This window comes from Neopelma chrysocephalum, unplaced genomic scaffold (assembly GCF_003984885.1).
Source record: "Neopelma chrysocephalum unplaced genomic scaffold, ASM398488v2 Primary Assembly neopelma1_65b, whole genome shotgun sequence".
In the NCBI taxonomy this organism is placed as follows: Eukaryota; Metazoa; Chordata; class Aves; order Passeriformes; family Pipridae; genus Neopelma; species Neopelma chrysocephalum.
In genome coordinates this window covers 2,855,892-2,872,237 of record NW_020897723.1, presented here as the reverse complement: position 1 = coordinate 2,872,237, position 16,346 = coordinate 2,855,892, and the positions used below count along the sequence as shown (strand labels likewise).

At 56.7% G+C, this 16,346-nt stretch overlaps 5 protein-coding genes and 2 non-coding genes across 9 annotated transcripts in view; 4 read left to right on the top strand and 3 right to left on the bottom strand.

Moving 5' to 3' along the window:
* TBL3 (transducin beta like 3) overlaps window positions 1-500 on the bottom strand; it is a 7,960-nt gene extending 7,460 nt beyond the window's left edge. Inside the window, exons 1-3 of the mRNA XM_027684054.1 lie at window positions 435-500; window positions 253-304; window positions 80-171 (exon numbers count right to left, since the gene is read on the bottom strand). Of these exons, the coding sequence (XP_027539855.1) occupies window positions 80-171; window positions 253-304; window positions 435-484 (194 nt within the window). The 5' untranslated portion in view covers window positions 485-500. The remainder of the gene's footprint in view (window positions 1-79; window positions 172-252; window positions 305-434) is intronic.
* NOXO1 (NADPH oxidase organizer 1) overlaps window positions 1-4,819 on the top strand; it is a 17,451-nt gene extending 12,632 nt beyond the window's left edge. The window contains exon 9 of the mRNA XM_027684152.1: window positions 4,809-4,819. The gene's annotated coding sequence lies outside the window, so the exon portion shown is untranslated. The remainder of the gene's footprint in view (window positions 1-4,808) is intronic.
* On the bottom strand, window positions 999-1,123 carry LOC113968029. Its single transcript, XR_003534345.1, has one exon. It is a non-coding gene; the product is annotated as a small nucleolar RNA ACA64 (small nucleolar RNA).
* Window positions 1,644-4,599, top strand: RPS2 (ribosomal protein S2). The gene is made up of 7 exons (XM_027684157.1): window positions 1,644-1,802; window positions 1,914-2,003; window positions 2,485-2,592; window positions 3,193-3,366; window positions 3,448-3,607; window positions 4,049-4,140; window positions 4,479-4,599. Exons 1-7 carry the CDS (start codon window positions 1,647-1,649, stop codon window positions 4,557-4,559), a joined length of 861 nt encoding a protein of 286 aa, XP_027539958.1. The 5' UTR covers window positions 1,644-1,646; the 3' UTR covers window positions 4,560-4,599.
* On the top strand, window positions 3,821-3,958 carry LOC113968028. The gene has a single exon (XR_003534344.1). It is a non-coding gene; the product is annotated as a small nucleolar RNA SNORA64/SNORA10 family (small nucleolar RNA).
* Window positions 4,820-4,947: 128 nt separating the features above from the next.
* NDUFB10 (NADH:ubiquinone oxidoreductase subunit B10) lies at window positions 4,948-6,487 on the bottom strand. Its single transcript, XM_027684158.1, has 4 exons — window positions 6,273-6,487; window positions 5,671-5,809; window positions 5,301-5,440; window positions 4,948-5,157 (listed from the first exon to the last, which is right to left on the bottom strand). The coding sequence occupies exons 1-4, from the start codon at window positions 6,418-6,420 to the stop codon at window positions 5,054-5,056; spliced, it is 531 nt and encodes a 176-aa protein (XP_027539959.1). The 5' UTR covers window positions 6,421-6,487; the 3' UTR covers window positions 4,948-5,053.
* On the top strand, window positions 5,407-16,022 carry RPL3L (ribosomal protein L3 like). Of its 3 annotated transcripts, none has more exons than XM_027684153.1 (10): window positions 5,407-5,504; window positions 8,516-8,708; window positions 9,073-9,241; window positions 10,394-10,529; window positions 11,609-11,795; window positions 12,482-12,642; window positions 12,899-13,000; window positions 13,709-13,804; window positions 14,221-14,340; window positions 15,911-16,022. In XM_027684153.1, the coding sequence occupies exons 1-10, from the start codon at window positions 5,481-5,483 to the stop codon at window positions 15,965-15,967; spliced, it is 1,245 nt and encodes a 414-aa protein (XP_027539954.1). In that variant the 5' UTR covers window positions 5,407-5,480; the 3' UTR covers window positions 15,968-16,022. The 3 variants fall into 3 exon arrangements, with proteins under 3 accessions (XP_027539954.1, XP_027539957.1, XP_027539956.1); XM_027684156.1 differs by lacking the exon at window positions 5,407-5,504 and adding an exon at window positions 6,227-6,328; XM_027684155.1 differs by lacking the exon at window positions 5,407-5,504 and adding an exon at window positions 7,357-7,443.
* The last annotated feature ends 324 nt before the right edge of the window (window positions 16,023-16,346 follow it).

Genomic DNA, 16,346 nt, shown 5'->3' with positions numbered 1-16,346 from the left:
TCCCACCCTCCTCATTCCCGGGAGCATCACATCCACAGTGGGAAAAGCCCCCCCGGGAGCGGCCGTGCCCCTCACCTGCTGCAGGCTGTGCAGGAGCGCTCCCGTTTCCACATCGAGCACGTTCACTTTGCTCCCGCAGGGGCAGAACATGAACTTCCCATCGCGGCTTATCTGGGCAAGAGGGGGCGGGAAGCAGGAACGTTACAGAGCCGGGACACGCGGCACTCCCAAACCCTCCGGAGCCGGGATTACCTGGATTCGCCCTCCCTTGTAGAACGGCTCGATCTTCCGCGACACGGCGTAGCTGGAAGGGAAAGAAACAGGAACGGAGCGGCCCCGTTAAACCGGGACGGCGGTGGCCGCGCAGCCCCATCCCGGCGGCCCCTCGGTCGCCCTTTCACTCCCATCCAGGCCCTCATAGCCCCGGCGCTCACTTGCTCTTGAAGCGCACGGGCTCCGCGGCGGCCGCGTCCGTGTCCGCCATGGCCGCGCTCCACGTGCTTCCGGCGGCCACGGGAGGCGCTTCCGGCGCGCGAGTGACGCAGCGGAGGGGACGCCGCCAGAGCCACGTTTAGTGCGGGCCCGGGGCGGCGGGATCGGAGCTCCCGATCCCTCCGAGACGGCGGGAACAGCCCTCCCCGCCCCCGCGCCGCTTCCCAGCCATCCCGACAGTTCCCCAGCAGAGCATTCCCTCCCCGCCCCAAGGAAGCCACTTCCCGGGTCCACCCACAGGTGAAAGCGGGATTTTTGAATGGTGGGAAAACGAATGCAGACTTGACACTGTTTTAGGCAATTCATCTTTTATTGAGCATAAAAGTCCATAAGTGAACCCTTTCCAGCTGCGACCCCTGTGTCGCCGTCCATCGCAGCCTCCCCGTGCTTCGCACGGACCTCACGGGGAAGGGGCCGCCCTGGCCGCGCTCCGCACCTGTGAAGGAGAGGAAAAGCGCTTAAACAGCCGTTCCAAGGCCGGCCCTCCCGGGGCACCCCAGCAAGGGGCTTATGGGAACATGGGTTTTACTCCCCACACACAGCCGTGGGGAATAAGCTTAATGTTCCCGATGCTGTGGGCGCCGTTATCTCACCCGGGGCCACGGCAGACCCCGAGTGATTTTCAGACCGCGCCGGGCGCTACCGCGGACCCCAGAGCGCCTTCCCGGGCCGCTCTGCACACCCCACCGGTCTGACCCAACCCCCGCTGAGGCAACGCCATGAACAGCTCCCAGCGCCATTGTTTAAAGGCCAAAGGAGCCCATCAGGCGCACACACCGCACTCCTGCCCTCACCTGCCGCGGGACCGCCGCGCAATGAGTGCGCCAGGCGTGCGCGCCCTTATATACGGGGAGCCGCGCACGCGCTGGCCCCGCACCCTGTATAACCAGCCCTAAGCCGCTTATTTGTCGCGTGGTGTGTTCTTTATTCAGCTCGCAGGGGTCGCACGGCCGGGCTGTGCTCTCGCGAGACTCCGCGCCCCATAAATAGCGGGCGGTGCGGCGGCGCGGCCTTCTACACTGAGACAACACGTAAGTACCGGAGGGAGCGATGGCGGCGGGAGCGGCCTGGGCCCCCATCCGTGGCCATCCGCGGCCATCCGCGTCCCCCGGGACTAGCCAGGGCCCGCCTGACGCCTCGCTCTCTTCCAGCAAATGGCGGACGACGCCGGTGCTGCGGGAGGACCAGGAGCGGCCCGCGGGGGCTTCCGCGGTGGATTCGGGACGGGGCTGCGGGGCCGCGGGCGCGGCCGCGGGAGGGGCCGGGGCCGAGGCCGTGGGGCCCGCGGGGGCAAAGCCGAGGACAAGGAGGTGAGTCCCGGGGCCGTCCCGGTGCTGCCGCCCTCGAGGATGGGGCAGCAGAGCCGGGGTCCGGCGGGTGATGGCAGCTGGTGATTCATTGTCCATGGATTTCTTTGGCAGTGGATCCCTGTCACCAAACTCGGCCGCCTGGTTAAGGATATGAAGATCAAGTCTCTTGAGGAGATTTATCTCTTCTCACTTCCCATCAAGGTGAGTTGCTGTGGATGTGGAAGTGATGGGTCATGGAGATGCTCTGAGGGGTGGAGTTAGGCTGGGAGAGCCTGAGGGTGTTCACCTGGAAGTCAGAAGGCTCTAGGGAGACTTAAGAGCCCCTTCCATTGCCTAAAGGGGCTCCAGGAGAGCTGGAGAGGGACTGGGGACACAGGATGGAGGGACAGGACAAGGGGGAATGGCTTCCCACTGCCAGAGTTAGAGTTACATGGGATATTGGGAAGGAATTATCTCCTGTGAGGGTTGGGAGGCTCTGGCACAGATTGCCCAGAGAAGCTGTGGCTGCCCCATCCCTGGAAGTGTCCAAGGCCAGGTTGGACGGGGCTTGGAGCAGCCTGGGATAGTCAAGGTGTCCCTGCCCATGGGAGGGGTGGAATGAGTTTAACTTTTCGGGTTCTTCCCAACTCAAACCTCCTCAGGATTCCATGATTCCCGTGTGCTCAGTGCCTGACTCTTGCAGGAGTCGGAGATCATCGATTTTTTCCTGGGCTCATCCCTGAAGGATGAGGTGCTCAAGATCATGCCTGTGCAGAAACAGACCCGTGCTGGGCAGCGCACCCGCTTCAAGGTAACCCTGCTCCCCTGCTTCCTCACGGTGAAACCTCCCCTCTGCTCTCTCCTGCATTATATTAGTGTCATTTTAATTGCTCCAAATCCCATTTTCTGTAGTAACCAGTAAATATTTGGTTATAAGAGCTGTTAGTAACTTACAAAGTGTATTAACTTCATAACCTCAGAGTTGTGTGCAGATGTTCCTCGAAGCAGCACCATCCCAAAAGTGGGACTGTAACACCTTTAAAAGCCCTTTCAACCAAACTATTCTGAGCCTACAAAATTAGGTTATGCTTGCACAGCAGTGCTGGGCTTTCAGGAGAAGTTTTGGGTGTAAAGAGGGAATGCTGTTTGGAAATCATTAGGATTTCTGCCCAGTATGAGGCTGCAGCAGGGAATCGAATCCCAGTTCTTTAGCTTTGGCTGGTTTTGACTGAAGGATGAGCTCAGAGGGGAAAACAGGTTTCAGGAATGCGACCTCTGTTGATCAAGGTTTGGGAGTGAGCTGTGAGTTCCTGCTGAGCACACCCATGGATTATCCTTGAGAATCCCATGGACTGTGCTGTGCTGAGGGAGCTCCTGCACAGCTGCCATCAAACCTTCTCTTCCAACACAGGCGTTTGTGGCTATCGGGGACTACAACGGGCACGTGGGGCTGGGCGTGAAGTGCTCCAAGGAAGTGGCCACGGCCATCCGGGGGGCCATCATCCTGGCCAAGCTGTCCATCGTGCCCGTGCGCCGCGGCTACTGGGGCAACAAGATCGGGAAGCCGCACACTGTGCCCTGCAAGGTGAGGGTCCCACGGGGCTGCAGTTCCTGGGGGCTGTGCCCGGAGGGGTGTCTGGGAGCCTGACCCGCTGTGTCCGTGCAGGTCACCGGGCGCTGCGGCTCCGTCCTGGTGCGCCTGATCCCGGCTCCGCGCGGCACCGGGATCGTGTCGGCCCCCGTGCCCAAGAAGCTGCTGATGATGGCGGGGATTGACGACTGCTACACCTCGGCACGGGGCTGCACCGCCACCCTTGGCAACTTCGGTGAGCGTGGGGTCACTCGGGGCCGTTCTTGTCCCTGATGGGGACACAAAACGCACCTTTCCACAGTATTTTTAATCTGCTGAATAAAAACTGCCAGCAGGGGAGCAGAAGCCAAGGCTTCTGCTGACAGGGCAGGTTCGTCCTGCTGCAGGTGGTCCTCGAGTTCTGTACAATGACAGAAAGCTGTGGGTTTATCCTGTGCTGGTCCCGAATCATCTCCCAATCTGCGCGATTGCACTTGTGTCCCGTAGTGTAATTGTCGTAACTGGAGAGAGAGAGAAACCCGAGTTTTGTGTGTTCACCGGAGAGACCCCGGCCGTGGTCTCCCTGTCCTTGCAAAATCTCACATTTTTGGAGCTGTGGGGTGTTTTTGGGGCTGTGGGTGGGACTGGTGAGCAGGGTCTGCAGCAGTGACAGGCCGTATGTGACACCTCTCTGCAGCCAAAGCCACCTTCGATGCCATCTCCAAAACCTACAGTTACCTGACTCCTGACCTCTGGAAAGAGACTGTCTTCACCAAGTCTCCTTACCAGGTAACAGCATTTTGGCAACTTGCTCAAATCTTACCCTTCCTGCTCCTAAAATTCAGGTTCTTGTACCCAAAAAATGGGTAGTTATAATGAGACAGTTAATAAGTTTAGGTCTGAGCTGACTGCCGGGTAAAGCGTGATTTTTAAGCACCTTAGTTTTGAGTAATTGAAAGTGGGATTCAATGGACAAAGAAGAGTAAAGCTGTGGAATGTTAAATAAGTTGAAGTACCCCAGCCTCACCTACACACCTGGTGCAGGGGTTTAAGGGGTGGGAAGTGGTGCTGAGGAACCTCTGAGAGTGGATTAAGGAAATAAAGCACTGTTCATGTACTTTTTGCAGGAGTTCACTGATCATCTGGCCAAGACCCACACAAGAGTGTCGGTGCAGAGGACCCAGGCAGCTGCTGTGGCCACGACTTAAGTGGGTTTTGTACAAGAATAAAGTGATCAGTGAACACGGAGTTGTGGTTGGTGTGATGGGGGGGTCGATGCACGGGGCAGGTGTGGTAAATCATGGAATGGTTTGGGGTGGGAAGGACCTGAAAGCTCATCCCTGCCATGGGCAGGGACACCTTCCACTGTCCCAGGTTGCTCCAAGCCCCATCCACCCTGGCCTTGGACACTTCAGGGGCACATCACCTTTACCCAGACTGAGGGAATTCTCGGCCAGGGCTGTGCAGAGCAGTGCAATGTTTCTGGTGGCTTATGGAGAAGGAGAGGTTCAGAGGGCAAATCCCAGTTCTGGCAGCCTGGGCTGCCTAAGTTTAGGGCTTTGCAAGAGCTCTTCAAAGAATGAATCCAGATCCCAATTGTAGAGATGCTTGGTTGCACATTTATTGTGGAGGCACCGGAGGTCAAGGATGCCACATGCACTTGGGTTCCAGCACCATGGAGTGAGGGGGAACCGTTTCAGCTCTACTCAGATGCTTTTGCTTGTGCTGCTTTCCTCTCCTCCATCATCCTGTGCTTCTGCTTCATCAGGCATGTCCGTGCATTTCCATGGTAACCCAGTTCACCATCTAGAAAGACAGGAAATGTCTGAGCAGTACATCCCATAAGCCTGTGTTCCATGTGAAGTCCATGTGTGCCCCCTTTCCTGGGTTTGAGACCTCTTTCCCTGAGTTTCAGACCCCTGTTCCCTGTGTGCTGTTCCCATACTCACATCTGTCCTGGTAGGCCTTGGTGACCTGTTTCAGCAGCTCCGTCTCCTTGGCACAGTTCTGTAACTGGTTGGGTCCTTCCCTCTGCTGGCACGCACCCAGCCTTTCCCGGATTATCTCCACGATTTGCTGATCAACCAGCCTGCAGGAAAGGTGGCAATGAGTGTAATAGCGGCCAAGAGATGACAGAAAGGCTGAACCAAGAGGTGAGGATACCCTGTGGAATGTCAGCACTGGGGTTTTTAAGGATCACGGTCCCTTATGCCACCCTGCCCAGGGACAGCAGGATTATGAGGTGGGTAATGTGTAATGGGGTGGGCAGGAGATGCTGCAGCTCCCAGGGCTGAGTGCCCAGAGCTGTGACAGCCATACCTGTCCCTCCTCCACTGACACTCAGCCTCGAAGAAGCACAGGTAGTCGCCCTCCAGGCACTCGCTCAAGTCGGGCACACGGCGGAACTTCTGGTGGTAGTAGTAGGTCTTGTTCTTGGCTTGCTGCCGCTCGATCCACTCTGGGGGGACAGCCTGGTCAGACACCCCAGCCCCAGATTCTGAGGGGCAGCACAGCCCCAGGACCTGCCCCAGCCTGGTGTTGCCTTTTTGGGCAGCAGCAGGTCCATGTCTGCATCCAGCTCATGTGCCCACCTGTGTGTCGCTCTGTCTGTGCCGTGTCCCTGTGTCTGTCCTGTCCACGCTGTGGTCTTGTCTGTGTCCCCATGTCCCTGCACTTCTCCCAGTGTCCATGCTGTGTCCTATGCCCCTGTGTCCCGGTGTCCGTGCTGTCCCCGGTGCTGCCCCTTCCCTCTGCCCGTGCTGTGTTGCTGTCTGTGCCAGTGTCCCTGTGCCCTTGTGGGTCCCACCTCCCTGTCCCTGTGCCCGTGCCCTCACGCCTGTGCCCCGGTGTGCCCGTCCCGGTGTCCCCGTCGCCACGTCGCAGCCCAGCTCCCGCGGGCGGCTGTCCCGCCCCGCCGGTACCTCGGACGAAGGTGACGGGCGCGTCAATGACATAGTTGAAGAAGGTCTGCACGAAGGTGACGGGGTTGGGCACCGATGTGGTGCTCTCGACGACGGGGGTGCGGGTCGGCGGCACCTTGTACGCCTCCAAGTCGTGGTCCTCCGGCATCGCGGCGGCGGCAGCGGGGGCAGCGAGGACGGGAGAAGATGGCGGCGGCCCCTGAGGCGGCCGGAGCGGAGGCGGGAGGGGGGGGGGCCGGGAAAATGGCGGCGGCCCCAGAGGGGGCGGGAGCGCCGGAAGATGGCGGCGGCCCCGGGGCACGCTGGGAGCTGTAGTCCGTGTGTCCCTCCTGCCTCACGGGATCCCAGAATCCCGGGATAGGCCGGGTTGGAAGGGACCGCAGTGTGTCCCGCGTGGTCCCACCTCCCTGCTCCGGCAGGATCACCCCAGAGCACAGCGCACAGCATTGTGTCCAAGCGGGTCTGGAATATCTCTGGAATGCACCCCAGGATTGTCCACACAGCACAGCCAGGCCACTCTCCGTGGGACTCCTGATGACCCCAGGATGCATGGCAGGGATATTGGGAAGAAACTCTTCCCTGTGAGGGTGCTGAGGCCCTGGCACAGGTTGCCCGGAGCAGCTGTGGCTGCCCCATCCCTGGAAGTGTCCAAGACCAGGTTGGACAGGGCTTGGAGCAACTTGGGATAATGGGAGGTGTCCCTGCCCATGGCAGGGGGTGGAATGGGATGAGCTTTAAGGTCCCTTACAACTCAAACCGTTCTGTGATTCCAAGTTCTATTGCCTCAACCTCTTTTCCAGTCAGAATCACAAAGCCTTTCTTGCCTGGGCTGATGGAGGGATTTTCAGCCTGAGCTGGGAGTGCCTGAAGCAGATGTTCACAGCTGTGGGTGTCCGGCACCCGGGAGGAAACTGTCCTAATTCCTGCCATTCACGTTCAAGTTGTTCAGGAGGGAGAAGCGTAAACTGAGACAGCAGCAATTGACCTTTATCACTCCACAACTGTCATGTCCAACCTGCCAGCTTGGCCAGGAACGAAATGAATATCGCAGCGGGTGAAGCGAGCGGCTAAATTTGTGTCTTCAGACCGATAACCATCTTAAGTATTAATCTGGGGAGGCACTTACTGACAGCCTCTTTCTGCTGCTGCCCCGGGCTGAAGACGTCCCATGGTCGGTACAGCTCTGCTGCTGTCGCTTGTGTGCAGAGCAGGGCTGGGTTATGGTCATGGAAGTGCTGCTGGAATGGGGTCAAACTCCCGGTAGTTCCACTTAGGCTGGAAAATAAGCTTGGTAGAAAGCGCAGCCAGGTGCTGGGACTGATCTTAGCAAGGAGGGAGCTGCAGTGGGCGCAGGACTAACCCTTTGCTGCTTGGGCTGACCCCCAATTCCCTACCCTGAAACCAGCTGTGTGAGAACTTGTCCGTGCTGCTTTCTCTCTGCATGACCTTGTGATTGGGGTTTATAGGTTTGTCTCTTCTAGTTTGTTTTTCAAGGCGCATTTTGGACCTGTACATGTTCCTGTTACCAATTCCTTTGGGCATCTTTTCCCATTTTTTTCTAATCCTTGATTGTGCTTGTTTGGTGCCATTTACCTTCATGACACGATGCCCAGGAATGCCAGGCAGGCCCTTTTGGTGCTGCAGGATACAAAATAAGTTGTTATAATTAAGAGCACAGAAGGACAGGCATAGTAAGGAATATATTTCTCCTTCAAAGTCCTCAAGCAAAGCAGAAGGAGAAAGATCCTGTTAAGTGTTTTATTTAATTGGCAGAATTTGTCCAGAAACTTAGTAAATTCAAACTGAGTAAGTTTAGATTAGATATTGGGAAGAAATTCCTCCCTGTGAGGGTGGGGAGGCCCTGGCACAGGTTGCCCAGAGAAGCTGTGGCTGCCCCTGGATCCCTGGAAGTGTCCAATACCAGGTTGGATGGGGCTCGGAGCAGCCTGGTCCAGTGGAAGGAGTCAGGGTTGGAACTGGATGAGCTTTCATGTCCCTTCCAACCCAAACCATTCCACAACTCTACAAAATTCTTTCATGCACATGATGGAAGCTTGAACAAAATCCCATCCTGTTACGAGTTTTCGGAATGGGAAAATGCTGGAATCAAGGAAGAGCCCAGAATCCCTGCAGCATTCCCATGTTAAAGGGGAGACTTCCCCTTGGGGTTTTTGTTGTTTTTCCCATTGTCCCATTTTCTGGGACCCGAGGGTGAAGCTGACCTTTGCTGTTCCTCCCCGCAGTCCCACCGCAAGTTCTCTGCTCCCAGGCACGGCCACCTGGGCTTCCTCCCCCACAAGAGGAGCCGCCGGCACCGCGGGAAGGTGAAGGCCTGGCCCAAGGATGATCCCAGCAAACCGGTCCACCTGACAGCTTTCCTGGGCTACAAGGCTGGAATGACACACACTGTGCGGGAGGTGCACAGGCCTGGGCTCAGTAAGGCTTGGCTGGGGGAGGCAGGAGCCACATCCAGGAGGGAACAGAGGGAACCCTTGTTGATGGGAATCTCCTGGGAAAGGGGTGGTGGAGAACACAGCTTCCTGGTTATGTCCTGGATGCCCAAATCTTGGGTGGTCAAAAGCCACCTCAGCATGAGCTGAGTGGTGGTGGGGGGCAGTCCTGGGAATACCCTCACTGGGATGGTGAGGGGTGGTTTGGGAGATGGGAAGGCTGGGACTGGCTGTGAGACCAAGCATCACCTTGCCCCCAGCGCTCGCTGTGACAGCCTGCCCACGAATCCCCACGGGAATGCCCTGATCCCAGACGGTGCTGAGCACCACCTCCCTCTGCTGCCTTGCAGAGGTCTCCAAGCGGGAGGAGGTGGAGGCCGTGACCATCATCGAGACCCCCCCGATGGTGGTGGTGGGGGTCGTGGGCTACATCGAGACACCCAAGGGCCTGAGGAACTTCAAGACCGTCTTTGCTGAGCACATCAGCGACGAGTGTCGGCGGCGCTTCTACAAGAACTGGTACCTGCTCCCAGCAAGGGTCATCACACGTGGGAAGGGGCCGCCCAGAGAGGTGGGGGAGTCCCCACCCATGGAATGTGGCACTCAGTGCTCTGGGCTGGGGGACGAGGTGGGGGTCGGTCACAGGTTGGACTCAGTGGTCTTGGAGGGCTTTTCCAACCTCAGTGATCCTGGGATTCCCAGACTTGGGGTGTTCCTGGGGGCCTGCACGTGAGGGGTCCCTTTCAGGATTTCCCCAGGCTCAGCTCCTGGTGGAGAGGAACTGCTGCTTATTTAGTCATGCACAGAGACACTGCAAACAGCTTGGTGCTGGGGATCAGCATATGTGTATGTAAATTTATTCTAATAGTCAGACCAAGTTAGCTCTCTCCACAATATCATGTGGCAGGTTCCTTTTCCCTCGGGTAGGTTGGACTCATCTCCTCCCCAGTTAACTGGGATGCTTGAGCTGAGGCAGCAAATGGAGCAAAACCGGATTTGTCAGAGGGGGAAGTCAAGGCAGAATGTAGCCCCTGGGCCTCATAAACACCAACACCCCAAATCACCTCCAGCAGAGAGGAAAATGGAAACGCGAATTTTCTTGCTGTGGGAATTGTGTCTCCTGTAAGGGTGCCATGGAGACCCACCCACCACATGCCTCTGATCCCTGTTTTCTCCTGTCAGCTCTTTTCAAGGCCCGTTCACTTTCCCCTTCCCACCCCAAAGCCCCTCACAGTCAGGTGGGGTTCAGGTACTCACAGGTACCTTGTGCCTCCAGGGAAGTGCCCGGCCTGTTTTGTGATTTCCCAGCTGTAGGAATCTCCTGTAACAGTGCCGTGGAGACCCACCCACCACAAGTCCCTGATCCCTGTTTCCTCCTGTCTCTGATTTTGCGCCTGTGCTCCGATGGCGCTGAGCCAGTCAGTGGGAGACAACTGGGTTCCTCATGCAGAAAGGTTTCAGTTCCCCTTGGATGAGCCCTTTTCACAGCTCATTAGCCACTTTCCTCTTCCCACCTCAAGGCCCTGCCAGTCAGGTGAGGTTCAGGGACCCACAGGTACCCTGTGGCTCCGAGGAGGTGCCTGGCAGGGTGAGCTGTCCCCCCTCGGGGCTGTCTCGGGGTGCACGAGCCCTTCATCAGCTCTGCAGGATGTTAAAACACTTCTGTCGTAGGCACAAGAGCAAGAAGAAGGCGTTCACCAAGTACTGCAAGAAATGGCAGGATGAGGCTGGGAAAAGGCAGCTGGAGAAGGATTTTGCAGCGATGAAGAAGTACTGCAAGGTCATCCGTGTCATTATGCACACACAGGTCAGGGCCTTCCCCTGGAGTGGGCAGGGGGGGCTCAGAGTCCTCCTCAGCTCCAGAGTGTGGTGAGGGCCTGGAGATGGGATCAGGGAGGGTTTGGTGGGGTCACAGGAGACCGAGCGGGCAGAGGGTGTGAGATGGGATGTGCAGGTGATGGGAGGTGCTGGCTGAGCTTTCCAGCTGCCTCCTGACCTCCCTGTCCCCTTGAGCTGGGCTCAGCAGAGCTCCCTGCTCCAGGTTTGCTTCAGGAGCTGTGGTTTGGGCACTCTGGAGAGCAGGAGGAGGGCAGAGCCCGGGCAGGTGCCGAGCCCTGTGTCAGCAAGGGACCTCAGGCCCCATGATCACCTCAAATTAGCAACTGGTGTCAAATGTTTTGGGCAAAAATAACCCCACGGGCAGGCACAGCTTTGCCAGATGCTGATTGCTGGATACACAGGGTCCCATTTTCATGCTAATCCCTGGAGTTATGGGCTGCTTTGGAGTCTAGGGGAGAGCTAAGCTGGCTCAAGGCTTCACTTGGAGCTGGCACAGACCCTCAGTGTCCCACTGGGGTGGTTTGGCAGAGGGTTTTGTGCTGTGACTGGGAGACAGTGGAGGCAGCTCTTGGTGGGAACTAGAAATAACTGCCCAGTCTGGAAGCAGAGGGGGAGCAGGGCCAAAGGAGAGGAGCTGGCTCAGACTTTGAGCACAGAGCTGCTTCCAGGCTGGTCACAGTGTGCAGCCTCAGGCCCTGCTCTGCTGATGGGCTCCTTTCCCAGGGCTGTTACTCCTGTGCTTAACTCCTGTGCCAGGATGGTGTTGACCTCTCCCTGTGCTCCTGGGAGAGAGGGTGTGCCCCAGCTCCTGCCTGGCCTGGCACTGGGAGGTGGGGTGGTTGGGCTCAAGGACAAGGAGTTGGCTCCGAGGGATCCCAGATCTAAAGGCCTGCTGACCCAGGGCTCTGGCTGCTGTGAAAGGGGGTGAAGGGGGTGGCTCTGCTCCCCCCTGTGCCCCTCACAGGCCGTGAGTGACTCAGCCCTGCCTGTATGTCCGTGCCTGGGGGGCGAGGGGAAGGTTTCTCCCTAAACCCCGGTGTGGCGCAGATGAAGCTGCTCCCGCTGCGGCAGAAGAAGGCCCACGTGATGGAGATCCAGCTGAACGGGGGGACAGTGGCTGAGAAGGTCGACTGGGTGCGTGAGAGGCTGGAGAAGCAGATCTCTGTGCACAGTGTCTTCAGCCAGAACGAGATGATCGATGTCATTGGCGTGACCAAGGGCCACGGCATGAAAGGTACGGAGCAGGGAGAGCCTTGCCAGGGGTTTGGGTCTGTCCTTCTCATGTGACACTGCCCTTGGGGTAGTTTGGGGGGGAGGAGGGAGGAAATCACAAACCACACTGAGAACTCCCCAAGTTGTTGTACAGGGAGTAGCAAAGAGCCTCTGGATCTCAAGCCTGACATCCAGTTCTGTTGTAGCAGAACTTGGTTTCCTTAATCTCAGGGATTCCAGTAAAGGAAAAGTGCAACAGAGGCACCCCTGATGTAGATACAAAGGAGTTGACCAGGTAACCTCTGATGGAAAGATTTTCTCTGAGATTGAAGCCATTAAAGGCCATGTTGTCTGCTCTGCTCAGAGTCCCCCCAGGAGGCTCAGAGGCACCACCAGTACATAAATGAACCTGGGCTAGTGGAAGGTGGCCCTGCCCACGGCAGGGGGCTGGAATCGTGTGATCTCTAAGGTCCCTTCCAACCCAAACCATTCCAGGATTCTCTGACTCTGTGAACTCCTCCCCAGCCCCGGGTGTGCAGAGGTGTGGGTGTTCCTGTGCGTGTGCATGGAACACATCCCAGCCTGACCAGAGCCCCAGGAAGCGAGAGCAGAGCTGTGCTCGGCCTGTCCCGCTGCTGACAGCTCTTGGTCTCCCCCCCAGCGTGGCCTCTGCAGGATGATGAGCCTCTCCCTCCCTCACATTCCCAGGGGTGACGAGCCGCTGGCACACCAAGAAGCTGCCCAGGAAGACACACAAGGGGCTGAGGAAGGTGGCCTGTATCGGGGCCTGGCACCCCGCCCGCGTGGGCTACTCCATCGCCCGCGCTGGCCAGAAGGGCTACCACCACCGCACCGAGATCAACAAGAAGGTACAGACCCGGGGGGGCTCCCTCCGACCACCACCCGCCTTCCTGCCTCCCATCCTGCTCTATCCTTCTTTGCACGGTGCCCTCAGTGCTCCCCCAGGCTCCCCAGATGTTTCCTGAGAGATCTCCCTGTCTTTCCTGGTGCTTTTTCCCTGCTCGGGGGCACATCTTGGTGAAAACGGGGTCATCCCGTGATTCTGTGTGTGTGATCCTGTCAGGGACAGGGATGTCCCCACCTCTGTTGCCTCTGTGTTCCCAGATTTACCGCATTGGCCATGGGATCCACGTGGAGGATGGTAAAGTGGTGAGGAACAACGCCTCGACCCACTATGATATCACGGAGAAGACCATCACACCTATGGTAAGGGCTGAGGGGTAACGGGGCTGGGACGGGCTCTGGCTCAGGAATCTGAGCCAGGGAAGTAATTCCTTGTTTGGAGGCAGCTGTGTAGGAAATGATTTGAAGGAAATTCACTGTAAGAAATGCAGTGATTCCTTTCCTTATGTTTTGGACACGGGAAATCACCCACGTGTGGTGTCTTTTCAGGCCCATGGGTAGACCCTTGTGGCTGATAACTTGGGTGGGAAATGAGAACTTTTTTAAAAGAAAAAGAAGAATAAATCACATTAAAAATCTGATAGTTAACAAAAAAATGTTTGTTACTTGGTTTAAAAATTCACTTTTGTGTATTAAAAGCTGTTCACTTTTGAGTCTGGACAGCTCTGCTCTTGGTTCACCCACACCCTCCAGCAAAGGAAGCAGGTTCTGGTTCCCCAGCTCTTATTTGGTGGATCCAGCTGGGATACCTCAGTGTGGCTGACATGGTTCTGGTGGTCTAGTGGAAGGTGTCCCTGCCCATGGGTGAAACTGGGTGATCTTTAAGGTCCCTCCAACCCAAACCATTCCAGGATTCTGTGACTCCCAGCAGGCAACTCGAAGGGTGCAGAGTGCTGTCAGCTGGAAGGACTGTCAGGCACTGCCTTCTCCTTCCCTAGAAAATGCCTCCTGAGGACAGGTGTGCTCCCACCCTGCTCCCCTGCCCTCCAACCTCTCTGCCTCTCCCCACAGGGTGGTTTCCCTCACTACGGGGAGGTCAACAACGACTTCCTCATGCTGAAGGGCTGCGTCGTGGGCACCAGGAAGCGCGTGCTCACCCTGAGGAAGGTGAGGGTGCCACGGTGCCGGGCAGGGACGGGCTGCAGCTCCCCAGGAACACGTGGAGAATCCTCCAAATGCTGGGCAGGGGGATGGGTCAGATCCCTGGTGCTGTGTTGCAGAGGGCACATGGCATGTCAGGGTGGTGCTCAGACCACGTGCAGGCAGATGGTTTATGGAGTTGTGCAGGTGGGTGGAGTCTCTCTGGAGACAGAAGCTTCAAACCCCCCAGAAATGAAACCTTGGGCTGTGAGGAAATGAAAGAGCAGCTTTCACCTGCCACCTGAGCACCAGGGCGTTGCTCTGAGAGCACAGATTTTCGTGGAGATATTTGTTTAAGGGCTATTCCAACCCTGTCCCAGCAGAGCAGGAGTCCTGATTTTCTGTAACGATAATCCTGATGTGCTGTGACTCTCCTTCCCTAGGCCCTCCTGGTGCACACGAGCCGCCGGGCTCATGAAGCCATCGAGCTCAAATTCATCGACACCACTTCCAAATTTGGCCACGGCCGCTTCCAGACAGCCCAGGAGAAGAGGGCTTTCATGGTGAGTTCCCTCTGGGCTGCCTCCAGCTCATCCTGGGTCTAAAGCAACTGACTGTCTCCAACCAAGCACCTTCTAGTGGAAGGTGTCCCTGCCCATGGCAGGGAGGTGGAACTGCACAAGTTTGAAGGTCCCTTCCAACCCAAACCATTCCAGGACTCTGTGATTCCATGATCTGCTTCTCTATATAACAACAGGCAAATGAATGGTTGAGTCTCTCTTGCATAAAGACAGCCATGAATTCAGTTCACACAGCAGAAATTATGCGAAGGAAGAACATGAGGGTTGTGTGAGTGATCCAAGACAACCCAACTAGCAAATAATAGACCATATGGTCAACCAGTTCCCATTCACCTTGGGAAGTTTTAAACAAGCAGTTAACTTGGCAGGCACTGCCTTGGCCATATGGTCCCTTTCACTTGGAATTATGCACTGCTTGGATTTGTTTGGAGTGATTTATAGCTTTAATGTTCTTAAGAGGAAAAAAGTTTGGGTCATATTCAGGCACAAATTTGTGATTCTTTTGTCAGAAGCTTTCAAGAAGGCCAAGCAGTGTATTTTTCTTAAACACAGGGCAAAAAAGAAAAAAGATTAAATAATCCAAACCAAGCAGTTTCTTGAATAGTTTCGCAGCCTACAGCAGAGTGCTGCAAGTCTGAACTGAAATGGAGGAAGCATTGAGTAAGCCAGGAGAGAGAGAAGGAGAAAGGAAAAGAAACAACTGCCTGGATCCCACGCAGATGTAAACTGGGTCTGGATCTGGCCTGTCAGCCAGAAATGCCATGTGAAGCTGGCTAAGCCTCCTTAGTGCTGGGAGGGGGATTGGTTTGACAGTGCCTTTGCAGAGCTCTTTAGAGGTTAAGCTGATTTCCTTCAGCTCAGTGTCAGGAGCCTGGTGTGTGTCACAGCAAGCCCTGAGCTGCTGTGGTGAGGATCTCAGGGGCAGCAGGAGGTTTCACCTGGGTGCAGCTCTTTTCTTTGCCATTTCCCCCTGTATATTGTGTGGTAAAACATCACTTTTGGCTGGAAGTCGAGGCACGTAAGTAATCCCTGCCGTCTGCTCCCATAGGATTGATTTGTTCTGGGACAACCCCATTTTTTAGCCTCAGGCTCTGTTGAGTTGGATGCCGAGGAGCTGTGCCTTGAGCTGAGGGAGGTCTTGCCTCCTCCAAGGCTCAGGCAGCAGTTCAGCAGCTTTCCTACCATGGAAACACTGGAACACCTCCTGGAAACACTCATCAGCCCAGTTCCTGGTCCCCTCCATGTTCCCTGACAGAGATCAGCCCCTGGCTCAGGGCAGGTCACTCCTCGTGCTGTCTGGCTGCTCTGGTGCTGTCCAGAGAAACAAACCCTCTGTGCCAGGGCAGTGATGCTCCTTTCCCAATTCCTGGAGGGTGATGGAGGCTCAGGGGGGGCTGGTGGATGGTGGCACCAAGCCCCCAGCTGGGGAGCAGGGACCAGGAGCAGCCTGGCCCAGTAGAGCTGCATTTCTGCTCCCCACAGCCCAGATGCAGCTCTTCAGGCCAGGTTTGTCTGTCCCTAACTCCAGACTCTCCTCTCTGCTCCCTTCCAGGGCCCTCAGAAGAAACACCTGGTGAAGGAGAAGCCAAGTGTGCAGGAAGAGCTGTAAGGATGGATACAAGGCTGCCTGATGGGCTCTTTCAATAAAGGGGCTCCAAGCCGTGCCTGCTCCTTGTCTTCCCTCTGGAGGGGTGTCTTGCCTGTTTTCAGCAGGCAGGGATGGGAAAAGTGGCACTTGGGGTTGGCCCATATGGACAGGGACTGACTGGGCCAGCCAAGTGTCTGCTCTGGCCTCTAGGTCCTCCCTTTCCTTTTCCCAGTGATTTTTTTCTCACTCACCCAAACTACCACAAAGACTCCCCTTCCTTCCAGAGGAGAGCAGAGCAGGTATCTGCACTCCTACACTTCTGCCCCCGTTTCCACTGGGAATACTGGGCCCTCTGACCTGCCTGTGCCCAGTGTCCCTGACAGTCTCTCCCCTCACTGCC